Source organism: Chlorocebus sabaeus, chromosome X (genome assembly GCF_047675955.1).
Source record: "Chlorocebus sabaeus isolate Y175 chromosome X, mChlSab1.0.hap1, whole genome shotgun sequence".
In the NCBI taxonomy this organism is placed as follows: domain Eukaryota; kingdom Metazoa; phylum Chordata; class Mammalia; order Primates; family Cercopithecidae; genus Chlorocebus; species Chlorocebus sabaeus.
The window spans coordinates 120435687-120459755 of record NC_132933.1 but is presented as its reverse complement, the minus strand read 5'-3'; the positions used below and the strand labels follow the sequence as shown (position 1 = coordinate 120459755).

The window sequence follows — 24069 nt, the reverse complement described above, 5'->3', positions numbered from 1 at the left end:
TTATTGGAATTTATATGCAGGCTTTCCTACTCAGAGTTAAATTCTGAGTCACTTTTGAGTTCATCATCTTCTTGGGTCTCATAGGTTTATGCTGAATTGTTACCTCCTCTGTGTTGCTGGAGTGGCTGCTAAATTCACTTACCAGGCACTCACTCTCAATCTAGTATCCATGAACACATCTTGCTCTACCATTAAACAGTAAGCTCCTTGAATCCATTGTATCTTACCTAGCAATAGATCCCCTACACTAGTAAACACTGTTATCAGAAAATAATATATGGTTAGTGAGAATTCATTCTGATTAATCCCTTTTCTCAAGTCTTCTCTCATTAGTGCTTTTAGATATAGCTCAACTAGCCTCACTCCCAAATTGCTGACTCCCTTTCTCCAACTTGAATTCTAGAGGGATGGAGAGGGGTACAACTGTCATAATCAATATGAAAAACTAATCAGTTTATTTTTGTCTTCCCATGCCCCTTCCTATACTTCTGTCTCCTATCACCTTATTTTCCTGATGGTATTCCCTTGCCCTCAGCCATGCCACTGTGCTCAGATGCCCTAAAACAGAGACAGTTGAGACAAGGAGTCTCTCCTCATTGATTTTATCAATTTTACTCAGGGTTGTAACATTATCTCTGATTCACTATTATAATTCTGATCCTCCCCAATAAAACTGCCATTTCCTCACATTGATTTCACATAGATGAGGAAAAAATACGCTTTTTTCAAAGTCATCAGATACTCTTAGGTAACCTCGATAAAATGGGAATAGGCAGCATCTTTATGTATTTTAAGGGACGTATTTGGGACAAACAGAACTCCCTAGTACGTCTTAAATTCATCCACCTGATTATCTTTAAGGCTGGTCCTTGCCATGAAAATAGCAAAGACACGATTTTCTGACTCCAGTCAATTACAGCAGAGACCATAGAAAATCAGCTGTTCTTTCATTTTTTTCCATCAGTTTTTGTCTCAACCCTCCAAATTTGGCCATTCAAGTCTAATATACATAATGATGGAAATAACTATTGATATTAGTTATTTTTAACCATTTAATACCTATACACTGATTAATAGATTTTAAATATATGTTTTTACATATATTACATCATTTGATCCTCATTATAATCTTTAGATTAAAATAAAACAGGCATCATCTCCCTAATTTTGTAGCTAGAAATGAGGCTCTGAGAGGTAAAGGGGCATATTCAAAATCACCAAGTAGTAATGTGCTCAGCGAGTACTCAAAGCAGGTCTTGTGGCTTCAAGTTAAGTATTTTTTGCTGGTACCATACTGCTCCTCATTGAGGGCCAAAATTAACATTACAGAGAGTTGCACTTGGACAGTCAAGTCCTCAGCCAATCTGAACTGAGGATCCCTTTACTCATTGCTTTCTGGGCTTTGGAATTCCTTGTCATGAACTCCTCCCTTGCAGGAGACATGGGAGTATCCCACTTTGTATTCTTCACCAAATGGTAAATCTAATGTCAGTGAATTTTCAGGGTAAGTTATTTCTCTATTCAAGGGCCCTTTATAGTTACGTTCTAAAGGTTATACTGAAATTAGTCATTACAATGAGTCTATGATCTACTCATGTTCAATCCCAGTCTACTTTATTATAATTTTTATCGCCATAGTTTTTTCTTCCAGGTTACTCTTCCATGAAACTCAGACATAGACTCAACCATAAAAAAGTCACATTCTGGCCGAGCGCGGTGGCTCAAGCCTGTAATCCCAGCACTTTGGGAGGCCGAGACAGGCGGAACACGAGGTCAAGAGATCGAGACCATCCTGGCTAACACGGTGAAACCCCGTCTCTACTAAAAATACAAAAAACTAGCCAGGCGAGGAGGCGGGCGCCTGTAGTCTCAGCTACTCGGGAGGCTGAGGCAGGAGAATGGCGTGAACCTGGGAGGCGGAGCTTGCAGTGAGCTGAGATCACGCCACTGCATTCCAGCCTGGGCGACAGAGTGAGACTCCGTCTCAAAAAAAAAAAAAAAAAAAGGTCATATTCTAACTTAATATTATCTGTATAACCCCTACTATAAAGAAGCTTGATTTTGAGATCAAAGGCTACCCCCTAAAACTTCCAGCACTTCCAGCACTTCCCTATTCTAAAAGCAAATACACACAAGACATTAAATGTTTTAAATGTCTTATCAACAAAAGATTACTGAATAGTCAAATTTTAGAACAAGCAGGGATTTATGAACTAATCTAATCTAGAAATTTAAAACCATGTTCTATGAGTATAACTTACACTTCCTGAATTCAGTCATAGGAAGGAGAAAGAGAAAATGGCAGATATTCCCCCCCATCTAGTAACTATTATTTTCCAATTTATTAATTTTATTTTAAATATTATTTTAATATTAAATATTATTTAAATTAATAATATTTTATTTTAACTAATAATATTTTGGGCAGGATAGTTTTTCTTTTAAAAATTGTTAATCTATTTTAACTTCCTCATCTTACAAACAATGAAATGGATATGCAGAGAAATCACATGTTCTGGCTACTACTGAAAAAGTTAGGCCTAAAATGCAATCTTCTATATCCATTGTTTTCTCTGCTGAGATTACCTTCTAAATCTATTGTTCTCTCTGCTGAGATTATCTCACCATTATTTGAACATCCTCATGAAGATGAATTAGTGTTAAAGATATTTTATGATTATACTAAGTATTCATTTCTGTTTGTAAACATATATTTCTTAAGCAAGGATCTTTACACCCTTGTATCTTCTCACCACAATCTCTAGCACAATGGAAGCTCAATTCCATTAGCTGATGCAATGAATATTTAAGCAAAGTGTCAGATATGCTTTATTCCTGTGTTTTTCATTTCATCATGATAATAGAGCATAATTATCTCTTCAGAACCCTAAAATGGGGTCAATATTACACTCAGTTGCCTTTAATTTAGACAAAAAAGAATACTTCAAAAAGTACACATGTGATTACTTTGTTAATTATTAATACATAATTGAAAATATTGGGCCGGGCACAGTGGTTCATGCTTGCAATCCCAGCACTTTGGGAGGCTGAGGCGGATGGATCACTTGAGCTCAGGAGTTTGAGACCAGCCTGGCCAACATGGTGAAACCCCGTCTCTACTAAAACTACAAAAATTACCCAGGTGTCGTGGCGCCTGCCTGTAATCCCAGCTACTTGGGAGGCTGAGGCAGGAGAATCATTTGATCCCAGAAGGCGGAGGTTGCAGTGAGCTGAGGTTATGCCACTACACTCCAGCCTGGGCAACAGAGAGAGTCTCCACCTCAAAAAAAAAAAAATAAAATAAATAATAATAATAATAATAATGGATATTCATTTGAAATTTCTTATGCCTTGCGCTAGTAGGGAAAATGAAATAAGTATATCGAGTGGCTCACTTTATGCATGATTTCCAGAAGTATACTTACAAATTCATGCAGAATGTGAAATGAAAACTCACAAACTTGTCTTGGTCACAAACTTGTATTGACTGGGTCTGTCACGTCTGTGGTGGAGAGCAAATGCTACCCATTTTTTAATATCTGTGAATCATAATCTTGTAACACAATTTATCCAAAGATAATACCTTGTTTTCTCTTAAATATTCTATAGCTTAGTGATTTATTAAAATGTGCATGTATGTGTCTACATCTTAGTAATGAAGTAGTATCATTTTTTAATGATTGAAATGAAGCTCAATTGATCATTTAGTTACTACATAAGCCACTGATATCTTCAGAAATAAAAAACAATTGTCTTTGTAAGTAACAGTAAATTCTTTCAAAACTATACTCTGATAAATTTTAAGAGCCTGTCACATTTTTTTGCAAGTGATAATGACTGACTCAAATATATATATTTGTGACAGTTAACTACTTAGTTCTCTCATGCTGTCTATCTCCATATGCAGAGAATATAGCCTTTTAAAAGTCAACTATATAAGGTCTCTATGTATGGAGAGAGAGAGAGTGCAAGAGAACTAAGTAGTTAACTATTAAAAATAATTTGCAATGAATTAAGGTAAACTAACAACTTTTTAGTTTGGGAAGGCGAATTTTGAAGGGTAACTGTGTCTCATGCACATAAACTACTTAGAATTTATCATATCATATTCCATTTATTTTGAAAACTGCTTTAAATATGTACTATTATATAACATGATGATACACTGTAATGCTTTAGAAAGTGTAGCAATTGTGAAACTATGCTATTACTGGTTGCTTATATCTATCAAAATATTTTTTGAACATGTTCTTCTATTTTTCCAGGAGTCAACACTTACCTGACATATTACATCATATTTTCTTATAGATATTCCAATGTTTTCTCATCTCAGATTATTTCTAACAATTATCTATACACCTAAATACATATATTGATTGTATAACTTTTTATATTTGAAAGCATACCACATATATTAAAAATATATCAAACTACAGTACATAAATTTCTAGGTAATTACTTGCATTTCAAATCTTCCCAAAGAGTTGAAATTCTTTAACACCATATTTATACATTTTTGCAAACTACTTACTAAATAAGACTTTGTCTTCATCAAATCATACAAATATAAAGTCTATCATGCAAAAGTTCCATATTCCCTGGTTCTTCTTAAACAGTATATAAATAGGCATATAAAATTACAAAAATTAGGATATATAAGCTTTGCAGTGATTTGTTTTCATGGCTTGATCATTTCATTATAGCCTTATGAATTTTGTCACAGTGTCTGCAACTAGCAAAGGCAAGTTAAATATACACACTTGCACAATCAGTAAAAAGGTACAAACACCCTAGATCGTGCAGAAGATATACAAGGCCTCATTTTGGACGTTTGATCCACATGACATGCAAGCAATATTGTATCAGTAGTGCTTTTGGCAAAATTTATCGGTAGGGCTTTCTTTTGATGGATGACTTGTGTGCTTTTGGTTTTATTTATTTATTGTTTTGGCCTTCAGCATGCTATTTGTTGTTTTTTTCTGTAGGTGACCCCTGAAAGTACATATGTAAACTGCAGTGTAGAATGCAGTTCTAGAATATCTGTGGCAGAAAAACATGAAAGGGAGAGAGACAGAGACAGAGAGAGAGACAGACAGAGAGAGAGAGAGAGAGAGAGAGAGATGGTTTTATCTCCCATTATAGTCAGTGGTAAAATTTCCTTAAATACATTTTGGCCTTCACTTTCCTTTTGAAAACCTTGCTATGGGGTCTACTCGCCCCTTTGAGAGTACTGCACAACCTTCGCAAGAGATCATTTAGCACTAGTTTCCACCTTGGAGTAGATCTTCCTACCTTTCCAGTCTTAATTCTGTGGGAAATGGCTGCAAATCGATGGTTGAGCTCTGAGATTTGGGGCTCTACTAATTTCCTGCAGTGGTCACCGCGGTTTGCCATCAAGTTTGCTGCTTGGTCACGTGTAGAGTCCACCTTTAGGCGTATGTCATTCAGTTCTGCCTTTAAACGCTATATTCCGTGAGCAAGAGATAGGACTTGAAGTTAGTAATTAATGAAAGTCAAGATAGAAATAGAGAGTGAAACGGAGCGAGTGAGCCAGAGAGAGTGAGAAAGAGAGAGAGAGAAAGTAAGAAAATGAGAGCAAGCACATGCAGAAAATAGGGAGATAAAACCACAATTGCCATAAAACAGGAGTAAAATGAAAATACATGTGATTTCAGAAAAATAGATCACTGTCCTTAAGTTTGATGCATGTCTATTTAAAATGTTTATTTAGCCTGAGGAAGGACAGGGGTGTTTTCTTACGTTTTGCAACTATCATAATGTATTCTATTTAGTCTTATTTTATTATATCGTTACTGAATTTAATAGTTGTGGAATAAACTAAGTATGTGCTCAGGAGGGCAGGTAGCTGAAGAACACTTTTCTATTCCTTCCTGGTACTTTCAAGTTCCTCTTTGTTTATTACATTGAGTGTCATAAGAAAAAAAGTTATTTTCTAACACATACAAATTTTGTGTCACATACAGAGGTACTGAGGAATGTTCTTCCTGACCTGCCGGGTCACAGACGTTGTAAGTTAAATAACTCAGACCCTATTATTCAAAAAGCTTTGAAGGAATTTCACCATAAGATGACATCTCTGACTATACATCAAGGGACAATGAAGAGCACAATACAGATCCACATCAAAATAAGCTTCACACAATAGCATAAATGTGTTTTGGGGATAACCTGGAATGCATTTATAGTTTTTCATTAAAATATATTGTAATCTGTGGAAAATATGAAAATATCAGAGGCATAAAAATGAACTGCATAGAAAGAAACGTATTTTTTGAGTTTTCTTTAAATAGTAAACAACTAATCAATAAATTTATCAAACATTTCAGCAAAACAAAATACAAAAATGTATTTAAAAGAGAGCTGTTAAAATTCAACTCTACCTATTTAACTGAGAAAGGAGACATCATCAAATAGAAACAATGTAGTATCAATAAGGTATATGTACATATTATACCTCTCATAACCTTTTATCAGAATCATTTTTTAAACAAAAGATGATTAAGTTGCCCTTGAAAAAGAAGACAGGGCTTCCTAACAATCAGTTTTGATACTAAAACAAAGACCCCAAAGCCTTGTTTACATGTAGTTAAAAATGAAAACCTCAGTTTTACATAAGCCCAACATTAACACTAATTACCAAGATTTGGATATGGCTCAGGCTAAAACAAAACAAAACAAAACAAAAAACAAAACAGCTGATTGGATTTCAGGTGTTGATTCAGATGGGCTGAATGAATGATGGTGTCAGATTGTTCTTTGTGTTAGACACAAGAATGTAGTACCACCATTGACATAGGCAGAAATTTGCAATATGATTTCAAAATAAATCTTGGAATCTGTTTCTGAACGGAGTTTACATTGGGTATAATTAACTGAGTGATGGATATGAACAGATACCCAGATTACAGAACTCTTCAAAATCATTAATTTCCATTCAAAGGGGGAAGAAAGGAAAAACGGAAAGATAAAAGAAGGAAGAAAGGATTGTTTTACTCTTATTAAGACATCCTTAGTATCTTTTAGGACAAATATGATTGAAGTAATTGTACAATTTGAATGTTACTTTTCATATTTTATTTGCTACCTTAAGCATGTCTTCTTTTTGCTGGGGTTTCTTTTTCTCTGATTCATCCAAAAGTGTGTCAGCCTGAATGATCCACTTTGTGATGTGGTCCACATTCTGGTCAAAAGTTTCCATGTGTTTCTGGTATTCCTTAATTGTACAGAGATATACCATGGCATTATTGGTTAGACAATATTCTTAAAGAATTTTTCCTATGTTCTAAAATTTTTAAAAGACAACAATACAGTTTCATTCAGATTAGTCTTAAGTGGTATTTTTATATAGAATATTGCTGAAATATAAATAAAAATATATTAAAATATTTGTTATAGATATTGAATTAGGAGCCAGCATATATGTGGACTTGAGAAATTTTCAAACACAAAATTATTACTGGTCACTTATATATCTTTTTCTCATGACAGAAAAGGGTGTAAAAGCTTCTAGCCTTTTCTCTTACCAACAAAAGATTTAACCACTCTTCTGTTCTTGAGGTGACAGCTATCCAGTTACTATTCAGAAGACTGAGTTTATCTTCCACCAATGTCTCCTTCTTGCCCAAAACTGTTTTCAAGGCCTCTCCTACCTCTGTGATACTCTTCAGGTGCACCTTCTGTTTCTCAATCTCTTTTTGAATAGCCTGTGAAAAGGAGAGTATTGACCTTCAAGTAATATATTGCAGTCTTAAGATTTAATGCTTATGAAATGGCTTTCTCTACGGTTACTATGATTTTGCAAGGTTTTAAACCTGTAACTATGTATTAATGAATCATGAAAACCATACCATATATATTGCAGCTTCATTATTGGGTAACTATGAACATATATATGTACATAAGCATAATTCATGTCTTATTTTTCATCATACATATTTAATAAACATATTGTTCAACTAAATATATTTACTTAATTTGTTCATGTAGTGGCTAAAGGCAGACATTTGAAAATCCATCCACAAATAAGAAACTGCCTTTAGAAAATTCTGCAGTATGATGCTACTGTATTTCTGCAGCAGGGATTTTTTAGGCTCTTAGTGCCATGGATCTCTTTGGCATCTGTTGAAGCTTAAAAACCCTTTTTCAAAATAATGCTTTTAAAAGCATAAAACAAAATGCATGGATTTTAAATGCAAACAATTATACTGAAATACAATATGCAAAACATTTTTAAAATATTTGTGATGTAGTAATACATGTTTTATTTCCTAATATGTTAATTAACAAGATCTAGCATCAGGTCTTTAGGATAATTTCAATGTACTGATGATGAACATAACTGGTATTTTTAAGTATATACAATGTCTGGAACATGTTATAAAAGTGTCTGTCATTTCTATTAGTGACAAAGTCATGGGTATTTCTATTGCTGGAGTTTGTTGCTCACATCTTTAATTGAAAAGATGCTTACTTTTGGTTTTAGGTGAATAAAAATAAAGATGTAGTTTTCCTTCAACCCAAGTTCACAGACCTTAATTCTATCCACATGCCCTAGACTAAAATCTCCTAAGAGAATACCACTATTTCCTAAGAGGTGATTTATACAACATGAAAACAAACACATTTAACATGAAAAAATATATAGAGTATTGATGGAAAAAGTGATGTTAGTACAAATGTTTACTACCTGCTCTGCATAAAACCCCTTTCCTGGTACATAGCATGGCTGACAGACAACGTGGCCACTCTGCATTCCACTGTGTCTGTGCCTGATTCCTTCCCCGCCTGTCTAGTTAGTCAGCTGTTGGACATTCACAGAGAGCTGAGCCAGAGCCCAACAGACCCTTTCTCCTTTCTCAATAAAGTTAACAGAAGAGACTGTGATTGTCACTCAAGTTGAAAAGCTATTTGCGAGTGGAGCTGATGTCTTAATCACAGAAAGCCAAAGCAAAACAAAATCATTGAGAAACAGCAATAACAGGAAAGTGGAGGAAGCCCAGCTACAAATAATCAATTAATAAACACACAAGGAGCAACTCTGTAAGGCCAGTCCATATCTAATTTCTTAAAAAAAAATTACAGTATGAGATTAAGAAACTAGGTATAGGCTGGTCTCACAGAGTCGCTCTCAACATGTCTTTTCTGTCTTTATAATATACCAAAGTAGTCCCGTGGCTGTCTTTCTGCCACACCATCAGGTCCTGGTGCACTCAAAATCACTTCTCATGCTTTTTGTTTTGGTTTTGCCTTTGGCATCAGATAAACAGGGGAAATAAATGAGGAAACAATACAAAAATTTTTATGCAAGACAGTATCACTGTTTTTCAATTCTAAGATACTGTTTTATGTTGCATTTTTTTTCAATATAAACATGCCCAAAATTAAGGTACTTAATGCCAAATGAACGTGACAGCTATCATGCATGGGGTTCTTCATATGTAGGTGCTATTTGTTGCACATGCGTGAGCTTAGCCATTCATATAGGCAATTTCTTCATTTATCAATCATAAGTGTTGCCTGAGCTCCTATTATATGCCAGTTACTACTGTTGCACAATCATATGTAATTCTCCTCAACATATTTTGGTAGATTATTAGAAGTATCTCATTTGGGTAGACACAGCCTCTTTAGAGCTTGACTTTAGAGTAGACACAGACTACATTTTATCCCTTTTAATACTTCGTCTTCACCCATTTTGTAGTATACAACCTCTACATCCATAGATGTTAGCCATTGTTACTAGGCACTGTGGGATAAAATGGTAGAGAAGTCACCATCCTTCAAAAACTTATATTCAAGTATGAGTTTGTCAAAGAGATGGACATATATGTAAATGAGAATTATCTACTTACTATATTCCAGTCTAGTGGCATGTCACTGCAGTTAATTTATTCACAAAGGTAACACTTCACAAAGTTGAAGCTTAATTTATATTTGGATTACTATCTCTTAATATGTCTTCATAAAGATGACACTATATTTTAGCATCAATGTAAAAAGTTATTGTGTACGTAGATTTTTGTTTCTTCCGTGACAAGCAATGCAATTAAAGGCAATGGAATTTTCCAAAACTCAGAGGAGATCAGAAAAGTTTTGAACTTAGGGGATAATGCTGCAGGTAGTTCCTGGCTCACAAAAACTATTATGCATCAACATCTGGCCAAATTATTCCAGTTAATTTAAATAATGTCCAGTGATGTTCATTTGATAGGAGCAAAATAGGAAAAGTGGACTAATTAATAGTGTCTTCTACAAAATTATAAATTAAGACTAAAAGATGTTCAAGTTATCACCATGATGAACTTGTATTTGAAAAAAGCAGTGATATGATGGTGGTTTATAAATGCTAATGGTCAAAAGTGATTCATAGGAAAATTTACACTCTGTAAAAAAAAAAAAAAAAAGAGAGAGACCTAGAGTCAAACCTTTATGCATGCTATTCAACAATAAACCAGTATTCAATCATTTGTATGAGTGCTGTGTTGGGTTAGGAAAAAATACTGTGTTAATTTAGTAGGTTTGAAATTTTTCCCCTTAAATGTGTTTTTAATCCAAGGTATGACTTAAGAAATAAGACTTAAATAAGACTTAGCCTTTAAATACTATGCTGAACTTGCTTTCTGAAGATCTCAAATAGTAATTGACCAATGTATATCAGGTGCCTAATATCTAGTCTGTACTGTGCTATTCACTGCCAGAGATGAGGAATGAGGTAATCTTTGCAAACCTCACTCTAATCATGCCTACAGTGTAGCTGCAGAGGAAAACTTAAATGTAATAAAACAATTTGATATCATACTAGAAAAAAATCACATTTTTTGGAAACAGATGAGCCATGGCTGGAATAAGCATGAATGACTACAAGGGAGAGGTGACACTTGAAGGTGAAGTGTGCCATAAAGCATGGAATGGTTTGGATTGACTAAAGACAAAGTATGAAGCAATGAGAAGGTATGAAAGTTGGAATAAAAGACTGCCATAGAGGAACAGGGAATCCTTATTGTAAACTAAAAAAGAATACATTTGATGAGGTTGCTGAGGAACCATTTTCTCTGGCTCTACTAGTTTCCCATAACAGAAGAATGTCTGCATCTTCAGATGTATGGCGAACCAACCTAGAGCTACTGCCTTGGCCATTCCCTTTATACCTGTACTCATTCCTCTCAAAGGCAGCTACTTATTTATAGGGTTGGCAAGATGGAAAAAAAACAGCTGAACATATATGGCATTTCCTCCTTTTCAAAAGCATCCAATTCTCAGCATACATGCCTTCTTCTGCCTTGTGAGGTGAGAGGTAGAGAGGGTTCTGGAAGATCTACTCTTCTGAAGCAGCAAGTTCAAATTCAATGACTAAATTCACTAAATCGTAACTCAGACACTTTAGGTTTTTCAATCATGTAGTAATGTGATAGCTGCTAGGATCGATTTTAAGACTGAAGAAAAAGCAAGATTGTGTACACTCAGTTTTAATTTGACCTATGACATGACTGTAAGTCCACCTTCAGGAGACTCAAGAGAAGCTGAAGGCAAACTATATACTTGGCACTAAGGGTTTTTATGATAAAGGGGAAAATATCTGACATAAGTAAAGTCCAATTAAACTATAAATTGCCACAATGTCTAACATATTATTTATTTTCCATATGTTACTTTGTAACATTTGATAACTCCAGTATAAATAGTCCAAATACTAAGCACTAACTTCCATGATTTCAAACAAATTTGCTGTCTACTTCTTAGCCATAATAATTTGTAAATGCTACTCTAATTTCCCTATTATAAAAGAATGAGTATAATGAGTTAATTTATTCCAGTGAAGTCATACCCCATGTTGATGGGAAGGATGAAGAATGCATTCTGATTCATTCCCCATATCCACAAGTTTAATTGCTTGTAGAAATTTAAAATGGCATGTTAGGTTCAGGGTTCAGCTATCAACTCACTTCACTGATACAGTAGCAAGATGAAAAAACCATCTCCATTCGTCTCTGCTGATTATACCATCAGCATTTTTCATCATTTTTATTTAATGGTAGAACAGTAAAAATTATTAGAACAATTATCTGGTCCCATAGGAACACCTTTACAAATATTTTCCTTCAGGGTAAACAAATGTAGCTCATTTAACCTCCATACTCTCCTCTACCCATTTCACTTTTCACAAGTTTTCCAATACCTTCCACAAATTTTCTTGGAATTTCTCAGGGACTTATATTCTTAAGATAACTTCTCTGTCTGATCTCCTGTTATTTTCATTATTTATTTATTTATTTATTTATTTATTTATTTTATTTTATTTATTTGAGACGGAGTCTCGCACTGTCGCCCAGGCTGGAGTGCAGTGGCACAATCTCGGCTCACTGTAAGCTCCGCCTCCCAGGTTCACGCCATTCTCCTGCCTTAGGCTCTCAAGTAGCTGGGACTACAGGCACCCGCCACCACGCCTGGCTAATTTTTTTGTATTTTTAGTAGAAATGGGGTTTCACCATGTTAACCAGTATGGTCTCGATCTCCTGACCTCGTGATCTGCCCGTCTTGGCCTCCCAAAGTGCTGGGATTACAGGCGTGAGCCACTGTGCCCAGCCTACTCCCTCTTTTTAACCAAATTTTATTATCTTAAGAGTGTCCTGTTCTGTAGAACCTATCTTCAATCAGCACCACATTTATTTAACTATGTACCTTAACATCATTTCCTTGTAGATTTCTCCCTTTACTAGGACTCAATTAAATTTGGGCTTATTTTAGCTATTCCTTTCTCTTATGCATGTTCCCTGTAATATGAATAAAAGACTGACTAAAACATCCATAAAAGGCATCTTGAGAGGTCCCCTTACCCAAGTGAGTTCTGCACTTAGTATTTGCAAATATTATACCATTTCTGATCACAGGGAACCGGAGAGAGTTCTTTCACCTTTTAGCTACGTAACATATTCATGGAAAGAAAAGGAATACATTGCCATATTACTGCAGTTCTAAGATGTGCATTTGTCACATTTTAAGGATTCGGAAATTGAGATGTAACATACAATTTAGGTTTACCTTGAAAGTGGTAGTGGTTTTTTTTTTTTTTTTTTTTTTTTTTTTTTTTAATTCTCAGCAGCTGTAATCATATCAATGGTGCATCACACAATCTACCATGTCTTAAACATGAGGAAATGAGATGCTAATTGCTTTTTCAGCCCCCAACATGACTCTATCAAGGCCAGAGGTTTAGGACATATTTTACTGTTAGGCTAATATGACAGAATAATACAATGATAAATTCAAAAAGAACATAAAACATTAAATAGTGGATTCTATAGCAACATGTATTGACTTTTTAATAATAATGTATTATTAAAGAAGAATTTCATGAAAGCAGAATGAACAGAACAAAAATAACAGCTCTAACTATAATGACAGTGAATAGTGACTCCAATGGCATTTAACAGATGTTCTATTTTCTAAGTAACAGCTGCTTGATGCATTCATTGCACTAAGTTAATGATCTGCTAGTGTTATTTCACTTCACAGATAAATTACTGTGCTTGCTTTCAAAAAAGAAGATATGTAATTTTTCATGGGAATGAGAGTATAACAAACTTTAGGGTAAGTAATAGTTCTTATATTTTTATAGCTAAGAGGAGTGACGAGTTGAGGCAGTTATCCAGATAATCTAGGACCAGAAACCAGATCTCTTTAAACTCTGAAAGCTGACTGTTTAAAAAATATATATACAAGACATGGTTGACTGAGCTGAATTCAGTTCTCATCAGACAACTTGAAATTCGTGGATCTTGTATCACATTATCTAGTGATTCTCAACTTTGCTGAATGAGAGAGCTGGTTACAGTTAGACCAATTAAATCAGAATCTCTGGAAGTGGGCCCTAAACATTGGTATACTTTCCAAGTTTCTCAGGTGATTTTGATGTGCAACCAACGTTGAAAACCACAGGCAAACAGGAAGATGCATTCTAAGTTTTTATTGAGTGATAGTCATTAAATTCTAAAAGTAAACTGAAAGCGAAAGGATAATTGAGGAACTAGTAATTGTTCTTCCTGATGTTAAATATTATCAAACTTTGTTTCCAAAATAAATGTGAAAAACACAGTAACTTGTTAAACAAGTGGCTATTTAGACATAGGTTATTCTTCATTTAACACCTTGAGTTAAATTTATTAATACCATTTTTGTGTGTGTGCGTGTGTGTGTGCCTGTGTGTGTGTTCCTCTCAGGCAACTCTTGGCATACTAAGACTACTGTTAATAAAACAGGCGGTAGGATGAACATACTATAGGACCAAATCTTTTTTCCAGAAAATCTTATTCTACCAGTTGAAATTTTAGATGACACCATGAATATTTAGAGGTTTAATGGAACTAAATTATTTAACTGAGTTGGAATTTTTGATGATTAAAACAATATTAGAAATAAAATGTTACTGATTAAATCAGAAAATCATATAGATTAGACTTTGTCAAAGCTTGTATTTCCCAAATGTGATGATCATCAGGGAAGTAAACCCCCAATTAATCACATACATATTTACTTTCCTGTGGTTATATTTTCTGCTCAATTCATATGCTAAACAATATTGGCCAGTAATGGGATATTCAGATTGATTTACTTAACTAATCAGAGTGATTTTAAGATATTAACAAACAATATATGAAATCTAAAAAACACACGAGTGGGGACAGACTACAGACTGTAATCAGTGATAGATACACAGGTTTTCATTTTATTATTTTAATGAGGACTTACATTGTCTGCTCTTGAAATTTAGCCATGGTTTGTTTCATTCTTACTGTAAATGAGTAGCTTTTTTGTTGCTTTAAGCTTACTTTAAAATTACTAGAAAATAAGATTTCTTATGATAATCTGGTATAGTGGAAAAAATTGTTGAAATCAGGCATAGTATTGGATTCCAGTTACAGTTTTGCTATGTACCAGGACTTGTATTTTTCCATCTATAAAACTGAAACATTTGATCATGTGACTATTTTTGTTCTAAAACTTGTAAAATTTTAGATTCACATCAGCATTTTTTCTCTTAAGAACTGATTTGTCATTATAATTTTCAACTGTTAACTTGCAGATTATGTTTAAATAGGTATTTCATAAGTAAGTCCTATGTGTCAGGCAATATCTTATGTATATGGGAAATACCAGTGAGCAAAATAGACGTTTTTCCCTGTCCTTTTGCTGAATGAAATATTATTGCCTACATAACAGTCCAAGAGAGTAGGGGGTATCATGACAGCTCAAGGAACTTGTGCAGTTCCGGTATTCAAACTCTTCAGGTGGTAGTAATCTCCTGTAGATTGCCTTGCCATTTCCTTCCATCATCTCTATTCTACAGCTATCAGTGTTTCTCACCTCAGCCTAGAAAATTCCATTAACAGAAAAGGAAAAGTATCTAAACATTTATGGGGTGATAAATGTCACTGTGATGGCTGCCTCGTGGCACTGTTGTTGTCTGGACCATGCAGCTAGCTAGGAGTGATTCATATTTTTAAAATCTTAACATTAATTTTACCCTCTTTAATACTACTCTGATTGAAGAAGATTGAATTTAAAAATACAGTGAAAGGGCTATGTGGCTGTGGGAAGTTCCAATTAGCATTAATAGTTTAAATTTTCAATTTTCATCATCAATCTTTTATCTCATTTGTTAATATTCTCAAATGGTTTTCCTCCTGTCATTTTAATTTTTAAAAAAATTCTTTACCTTTTAAACAATTTGGCATACTTTTAAAATTTATTCTTTTTTTTTTTATATATATAACTGTAATTTGGAAGCGTGGTCATAGAGTAAGGGCAGACAGGACAGTTTTCTTACTTGCAGCTGTCCCTTCAGTTAATCAACCCTGACCACATCCTAGCTACTTCTGGAAGTTCTCCCATTCTTTCTCTGTGGGCTCATTAAGAATTAGAATACCTAAGATATTCTTGAGTTCATAAATCCCTTCAAGTAGATGGTATCTTTAAACATCTTAAATTGTGTCATGCACCACCCACTATCTTTTGGAAAGGCTATGCATTCTAGTATCTATGGTTTGGAATGTGTGACTATTGAATTTTGAGCAGGAAGAAAACTTACATGAATCATTCTATTTAGCAAAGACCAATTCTACAATGCCCCTGGCCTATCAAAAGGATCCTAGAAATGCCAAACCTCTGATGCTCATTCAAGAAGACACGGCAAAATTCTAGGGTCAAACAGGGCACTGCTTCTATATTAGCTTTCCTCTAGTTCAGGAGTTTGAAAATGTTCTGTAAATGGCCACACAGTAGTTGTTCTAGGCTTTGTGAGCCATGTAGTCTTTGTCACAATTATTCAACTCTGCTGTTGTAGCACAAAAGCAGCCAGAAAAAATAACCAAATATAAATTGATACACCTCAATAAAGTCTTATGTATAGGCACTGACATTTGCATTTTTAATAATTTTTATGTGTCTTGAAGTATGTAGTTCTTCTTTTAATTTTTTCCAACCATTTACATAAAAACAATTTTCAGCCCATGGGCTGTAGAAAAGAAGGTGGCTGAATGGATTAGGCCTACCAATTATAGTTCACCTATCTCTGCTCTCATTTATCTGACTCTAATTAATTTACCTTCCTCTTGGTGAGTTTCTTAGGTGTTGTTCTCTATTAGGAAGCTCAAGAAGTTGGCTAGAATTGATATGGCTCCTACTAGCTCAGCTCTTTTCATGGTTCCCATGGTAACATTAATCCTCATATTAAGGATCCTGACCTACATGACTTTGAAATCCTTAGGAGAGTGAATGACTATTAGAAATCTAATCATGGTCACCCTATGATAGCAATCAACATCTGTTATTTTCTGACTTTTTAACAAAAGCCATTCTGACTGGTGTGAGATACTATCTTATTCAGGGTTTAATTGGCATCTCTCTGATGATTAGTGATGTTGAAGATTTTTTCATATGCTTATTGGCCGCTTGTGTATCTTCTTTTGAGGAGTGTCTATTCACATTCTTTGTCCTGTTTTTAATGTGTTTTTTTATTTTTTAATTTCTTGTTGACAAGTTTAAGTTCCTTATAGATTCTGGATATTATTCTTCTGTCAGATGCATAGTTTGCAAATATTTTCTCCCATTCTGGAAGTTATCTGCTTACTGTGTTGATTGTTTCTTTTTCTGTACAGAAGCTTTAATTTAATCAAGTCCCATTTGTCAATTTTTGTTTTTGTTGCATTTGTCATTGAGGTCTTGGTCATAAATTCTTTGCCTAAGCCAGTGTCCAGAAGAACTTTTCCTAGGTTTTCTTCTAAGATTTTTAGTAGTTTGAGGACTTACATTTAAGACTTTAATCCTCCTTGAGTTAATTTTTATTTACGGTGAAAGGTAGGGGTCCAAGTTCATTCCTCTATATATTGCTAGTCAGTTATCTCAGCAACATTTAATGAATAAGGTGTCCTTTCTCTGTTGCTTATTTTTGCCAACTTCGTAAAAAACCAGTTGGTTGTAGGTGTGCAGCTTTATTTCTGAGTTCTCTATTCGTTCCATTGATCTATGTGTCTTTATCTGTAACAGTATTATGCTGGTTGGGTTACTACAGTTTTGTAGTATATTTTGAAGTGAGGCAATGTAATGCCTTCAACTTTGTTCTTTTGGCTTAGGATTGCTTTGGCTCTTTGGGCTCCTTTTTGGTTTCATATGAATTTTAGAATTGTTACACAATAGACCCATGTAACAAACCTGCACATGTAACCCCTGAATCTAAAGTAATTTAAAAAAGAAAGTAATCGAGAAACAGAGAAAGGGATATGGAGCTTTTTGCACACTTGTCTTGTTTACAAAAAGGGAAATAAGATCATTTTCAGACCACCTTCAGTTCTGATGTTACCTCACCCAGTGACTTACAGATCTGTCCTCTCTAACAACGACTCTCTCTGAATAGAAGTGATCTTAAGGATAGCAGAACATCACTGCTGCCACACAAACCGACCATTCACAGGCTAACTTTTGGTTCCACTTTGATGAAAATTCTCAGTTCTCAGTTTGTGCTATTCATTCCCTTGACTCTATTTTCACATGGGAATCATTGATAAGAATCTGTCAATCATGCTTCAACGTAGATAATGAAGTAAAAAAAAACAAAAACAAAAAAACCATAGAAACATCCTGTTTAAAAACTGGGAAGACTGTGTTCCTTATTCATCTTGCTGAAATTAATCTGCTAGGTTCCTGTCCTGCTGCTCAATCAGGAGAATCTTTGGCCAATGCTTAGCCAAACCAGATGAACAGTGGGCATGCTCTTTTGAAACCAGTAATTCTCATCAAGTAGGTGTTCCTTAATTACTAAGATTTTTCTGACAGAACCTGGCTAGTGGGGTTTCCAAAAGGAAAAATCCCAAGCATTTGGTTTTGTATGTTTTCTTATGTTCTTATATGTTATTTTAGACACACAGTATACCAGATGTAATCATTACTTCTGTATGCATAACACATCTTAAGGAATGAAATATTACAAATATAATTTAAGCGTCCTGTTCACATCCCACTCAATTCTTTTGTCTTTCCTCACAGAGATATCTCTTGTTTTGTGTTCAGTTTATATTACTTCCCACACATGTTTCTGCTTTTACTATATATTATATATAACTTAATAATGTATATTTCTACATATTTTATCCTTTTTGTAAATGGTATCACCCTGCAACATTTAAGGTGTTTCCAATTTTACTATATTTCTCAAGAAGCTTGACTTTTATAACATCTCTTTCATCATTTTAGGCAACCTTCCCCTTCCTTTTTAAAGGGGACAGCATTAGAAAATAAATGGTGAATTGCCCCCCTAAGCCTATGCCCAGTTTATAAAGAACATAACTGATATTTTGGCCAGTATAAGAAACTCTCCTGGCCGGGTGCGGTGACTCACATCTGTAATCCCAGCACTTTGGGAGGCTGAGGCGGGTGGATGACCTGAGGTCAGGAGTTTGAGACCAGCCTGACCAACATGGTGAAACCCTGCCTCTTCTGAAAATACAAAAAATTAGCAGGGCATGGTGGCAGGTGTCTGTAATCCGAGCTACCCGGGAGGCTGGGGCAGGATAATCGCTTGAACCCGGGAGGCGGAGGTTGCAGTGAACCAAGATCGGGCCATTGCACTCCAGTCTGGGCAACAAGAGTGAGACTCCGTCTCAAAAAAAATAAATAAGAATAAACTCTTCCTTTCAGTATCTATTTGGTTTTCCTACAAGTTGGAATAATTCATCTCAATGCTAGTAATACTGCTCTGAAGGTGCATGCGGCTGACTTAAGTATTGCTCACACTATGATGGTTGTCTCATTTTATTAATTCTATGTATTTTATGGTAGGCCTAAATGATAGCTCTGATGGGACCTTATTTAGAATTTTAGTGGTACTGGAAAACTGCTTTCACATGGACTATGGCTCCATAGATAGGTGATGAAATATTATTAAATTAATTAAATAACACAAACTAGTAGGAAATGGAGAAACAGCAAGAATGCCTGACGCTTTGGTGGTCACCAACATAGTTTATATTATAGACAATGCATCTGGGGCCTGCCCACAGTCACAGTAAGGACATGAAATGAGTATAGAGAATCCAGTTATTTTTTTTTTCTCATAAAAACTCAAGTGTTAGATCATTGTGGAAGGGCTTGATTTGATATGACAGGGTTTTCTGATAAACAGCATTGGTGACATGAATGCAATAAGCCAGACCATGGAAGACTAGACTGATTATCTGATTTTAACGTTAGATTCATTTTTCTCAGCTTTGTGATGTAAGAAAAACTGAATTGAACTTTAAATATCCTTATACTTTTCTAATTTAGGATAGGAAAATTTCTCAATTATATAACATGGTTAGTTAAAAACCAAAACCCTAAAACTTTTGTGTCACGTGAAGACTTTATGAAATCTATACTACTATAGATTAGTAAAATCTATATTGTTTTTAAGGTGACTTCTGATTCTCCAACTGGAGCAATACCTCCAAATCCTTTGCTAATTTTGATATTGAAAAGTGAATTCCAGTTTTCTCAAATCATAGGAAAAACTAGTACATTTAGACTTAGTATTATCATTGACCGCTACATTAATTTTCATCACACTCAGTACTTGATACTTCATGCCCCCTATAAAACATTCTCACTTCACCTTTTGATTGCCATCATCAAGAGAGTACTGCTGAGCTTTATTTTCAATAGCTTTTATAGCTAAAGTAATAGCCCAACTGTGTTTTCAAATAAATCTATTCACTGAGAGATTGATACAGGTTCCTAGAGAAGTCAACATATTTTGAGTTGTTGATGGTGAGTTTTCTTTCTTCAATTATGCTTGGCACGAAAAGGCTCAATAGCCAATTCCTCTGTGACTGGTTCAAACACAAAACTCTATGTTAGCAAAAATTTTTAGCTATTGAAGCCTTCTAGTACTATGACATACACATGAATATGAAACCCTGCTTTCCAATTACATATAGGGCCAAGTATACAAATGTGTTATCAGCTAGAAACAATCTGGCTTCTTTCCAGGAAAAAGATACAGAAACATTTTTTTCTGTATCCAGAGAAAATAACTTTCAAATCTCTGATGCCTAATTCTACTTAAAAGCTCAGTTGCAGGAAAGCATATTCACGAAAGGTTACATGATGTGATAATTACATATTGCATACCTGTATAAAAATCTCATGTAATTCGTAAATATATACACCTACTATGTATCCATACAAAATTAAAAATTAATAAAATAGAGAATCTAAGAATCTGAAAACAATTGCTAGAGTACTTTAGACTTCTGCTCCAATATTTTTTCCTCTGATAGAATTGCTATTCCTGAATGGCCCTTTAGCACTAAAGTTTTCTATTGCATGGAGCCATGTTGGTAGAAAAAAAATAAACAAACATTCTTATTGTTTATTATAAGAATATTAATCAGCTTGTTAACACCTTTATGACCCTCCCATTTATTTTCTTCTGGCACTAAGTTCTAGCAAAAAGCTAACATACTACTAGTAAAGTTAAAATTATTTTAATTATTATTTTAATAATTTAGAAACTTTGGGTCTCATAAATATGTTTACCTCTTGGTTTTGTCTGTTAGGAAGCTTGGTGTCAATTTGTGACTTTATTGTTCCCTGTCCATTCCACCACCCATGAGACATTGTGGATATATTTCTATGCACTTTTTTTTTTATTATTTATCTACTATAATTTTCCTTTTCCTAGTTTTCCAATTTATTTAGGCTTGTCAAGTTGTGCCATATGTATCTCTTTAAGTCACCCTAAATAATTTTTCTGGAATTTTATATTAAATATAATTCAGATACTTTAAGATAAAACTGATAATATTTAGCTATAGTCAATGTACTTGAAATTATGCTTTGTTTGGATAAACTAAAGGTCAAATAATCACTTCATGAGTAATTGACATTTTTATGTATTTGAATATTTGAAACTAGATGTTCAAATATTTTCATACAAAAATAATGTTCTTAGGTCAATGCAACTGAGAGAAATTCAGCAGATATAAATTAAATTGTGTAAAATTTTTAAAAAATAATAAAAAAGAAATTGACTCTAGACATTCAATTTTCTGCAGTCACATTCCAAATACTTGGAATGACTGGCAACTACATTTAATGTATTGCATTTAAATGAATTTAATTTGGGCCGGGCGTGGTGGCTCAAGCCTGTAATCCCAGCACTTTGGGAGGCCGAGAGGGGCGGATCACAACGTCAGGAGATCGAGACCATCCTGGCTAACATGGTGAAACCCCGTCTCCACTAAAAAATACAAAAAACTAGCCGGGCGAGGTGGCGGACACCTGTAGTCCCAGCTACTCGGGAGGCTGAGGCAGGAGAATGGCATAAACCCGGGAGGCGGAGCTTGCAGTGAGCTGAGATCTGGCCACTGCACTCCAGCCTGGGCGACAGAGCGAGACTCTGTCTCAAAAAAAAAAAAAAAAAAAAAAAAAAAAAGAATTTAATTTAGTTTTTTAAAATTTTACATTTATCTTTTGAAACAGCAATTGAAACTTATAGCTTAAATCAAGCTCTCCACCTACCAAGAAACCATGAGAAATGAGAATGTACTCAATAGTCATGGGGTTTCATATATGAGAGTTTGAATTTTATGCTAAATTATTAGAATGATTATCATAAATGTGACTGACTTAGATCCGCAGGGCGTATCTTTTTCTTTTATGTTTATTATTTTTAAAGAAATAACGAGCACCTTCCAAATAAATTGGTAAAAAAAAAAAGTTCTGTAATTTAGATGCAAATGAATACACTTTTTATATGACAAGTAAGAGATTTTAGAGTATGTCATTAACAGCTTAGTGTTTCAAAAGATCTAGATAGAGTGATAAATTATCTTTATTCTACAAAGAAAGAAAATAAATTCCAGCTTTCTAAGCTTTGTTTTTTTCTACTAGATCTCAAATTAGCTCTGCTCCTTGACTTTATGAAAAATATTTTCCAGGTAGATTCAACAAGCAGACAATTCTCTAGACTATTCAAGCCTTCTATATGACAAGGATAACCTAGAAACCTTTGCAAAGTTCATTACCTTATAATATTTGAATGATTTCATGGGGAGGCTAATGCAAAAGTACCTCAAGTAATATGTTTGAATGATAAGAAAAAATAAGGCTAATGTGAGTTTTAACCTGTATATACTTTTTCTTGCTATAGTAATCTCATATACGATCCTGAATAACTATAATTCAACATCTTATCTAACATTAAATTTATTCTGAAAGAGAAGAAAAACAATTTAATTCACTGCTATTTATGTGAAAATATTTTATGGAACAAAATATATTACTACTTGTTCTCTGAATCTACATAAAGACGGTTTTCAGTTTGGGTCTCATTTATATGATTGTAAGTTTTTACATAATGTACTGAAAATTTCCCAACTTTGAATCATCTGGATAGCCACATTGAATTAAAAATAAAGCACAAACTTCTTATACATCTAGTTAATTTGGTAACTTTAAAACATCAAGTGGGTGTAAATGGCCTAACACATTGGCAAATTTTGAGGTAAAACACGTTATCAGTATCAGCTATTTTCTTTATATCAACACACTTTCAAGTAATCTGGTAATGAATAAACTTTAAAAAAGTATTAAGCTGTGAGTCTCTTCACTTAAGTTCTAAGTAGCATGAAATGACTGGCCATCAGAGAAAGGGCAAGAATTTAACAGCTAATAATTACAGGAGCCCCTTTGTCATTTGGTGATGGGAATGATAGCCCCTGCATAGACACCTCGAGATTCTTTCTGAAATGCGACTTTGGCAATATGCTAATCTTGCAAGTCCTGTCTAGCCCAACTGTCTTCAATCTCTGTGTCCTTGTCCTCTTCATGACTGTGGGATTCATTTGGGCAGTATCGTCTTAGGCAAGCCAGTATGTTATAGGATCTCATCTCTGGACCAATTTTCAGACTAATGACCTATGTATTTTTTAAGGTATTATTTATAATTTACTGAACTCTAAGGAAGATTTGGAGAGACTCTTGCTAAAGCTTACCATTGGTTTTATCATGGTCCTGAAAAGCACAGATGAATTTTTAAGAAAGGGAAAATGAAACAATATTTATAATGCTATTATTGCTACATGTTAATACTTCCTTACAAAATCATATTACTATGTGTTTTCACACATGTTCAAAATAACCTTTGGTGATATAGGTTTTACCTTTCCCCAGGCAACTTCAGAATCCAAATTACTAGGCATTCCTTCAACTGCTGATCTCTTTGTCAATTCCATATCTGTAGCTGCCAGCCATTCTGTCAAGACATTCATTTCCTTTCGCATCTTACGGGACAGTTTTAAGCATTTCTCCAACTGTTGCTTTCTTTCTGTTACCTGAAAAGAAGTATAATAAAATGTAATTAGGTTTACTCTGTAATTCAAATTTAGTTATAACCACTTATTTGGAACTTTTATATGTCTTCTATTTAAAATAACTATTTTCTTACAGGTTTTAAAATAATATTTTATAAAATCATATATTCTGAATATTCAGAGTGAATAAAAATTGTCTAGGGCA

At 34.3% G+C, this 24069-nt stretch overlaps 1 protein-coding gene across 2 annotated transcripts in view; it reads right to left on the bottom strand.

Moving 5' to 3' along the window:
• DMD (dystrophin) overlaps positions 1–24069 on the bottom strand; it is a 2258239-nt gene that overhangs the window by 1258409 nt on the left and 975761 nt on the right. For both annotated transcript variants that reach the window (XM_037986581.2, XM_073013821.1), the window contains exons 34-37: positions 23715–23885; positions 7545–7724; positions 7106–7234; positions 5293–5463 (exon numbers count right to left, since the gene is read on the bottom strand). In XM_037986581.2, the coding sequence (XP_037842509.2) occupies positions 5293–5463; positions 7106–7234; positions 7545–7724; positions 23715–23885 (651 nt within the window). The remainder of the gene's footprint in view (positions 1–5292; positions 5464–7105; positions 7235–7544; positions 7725–23714; positions 23886–24069) is intronic.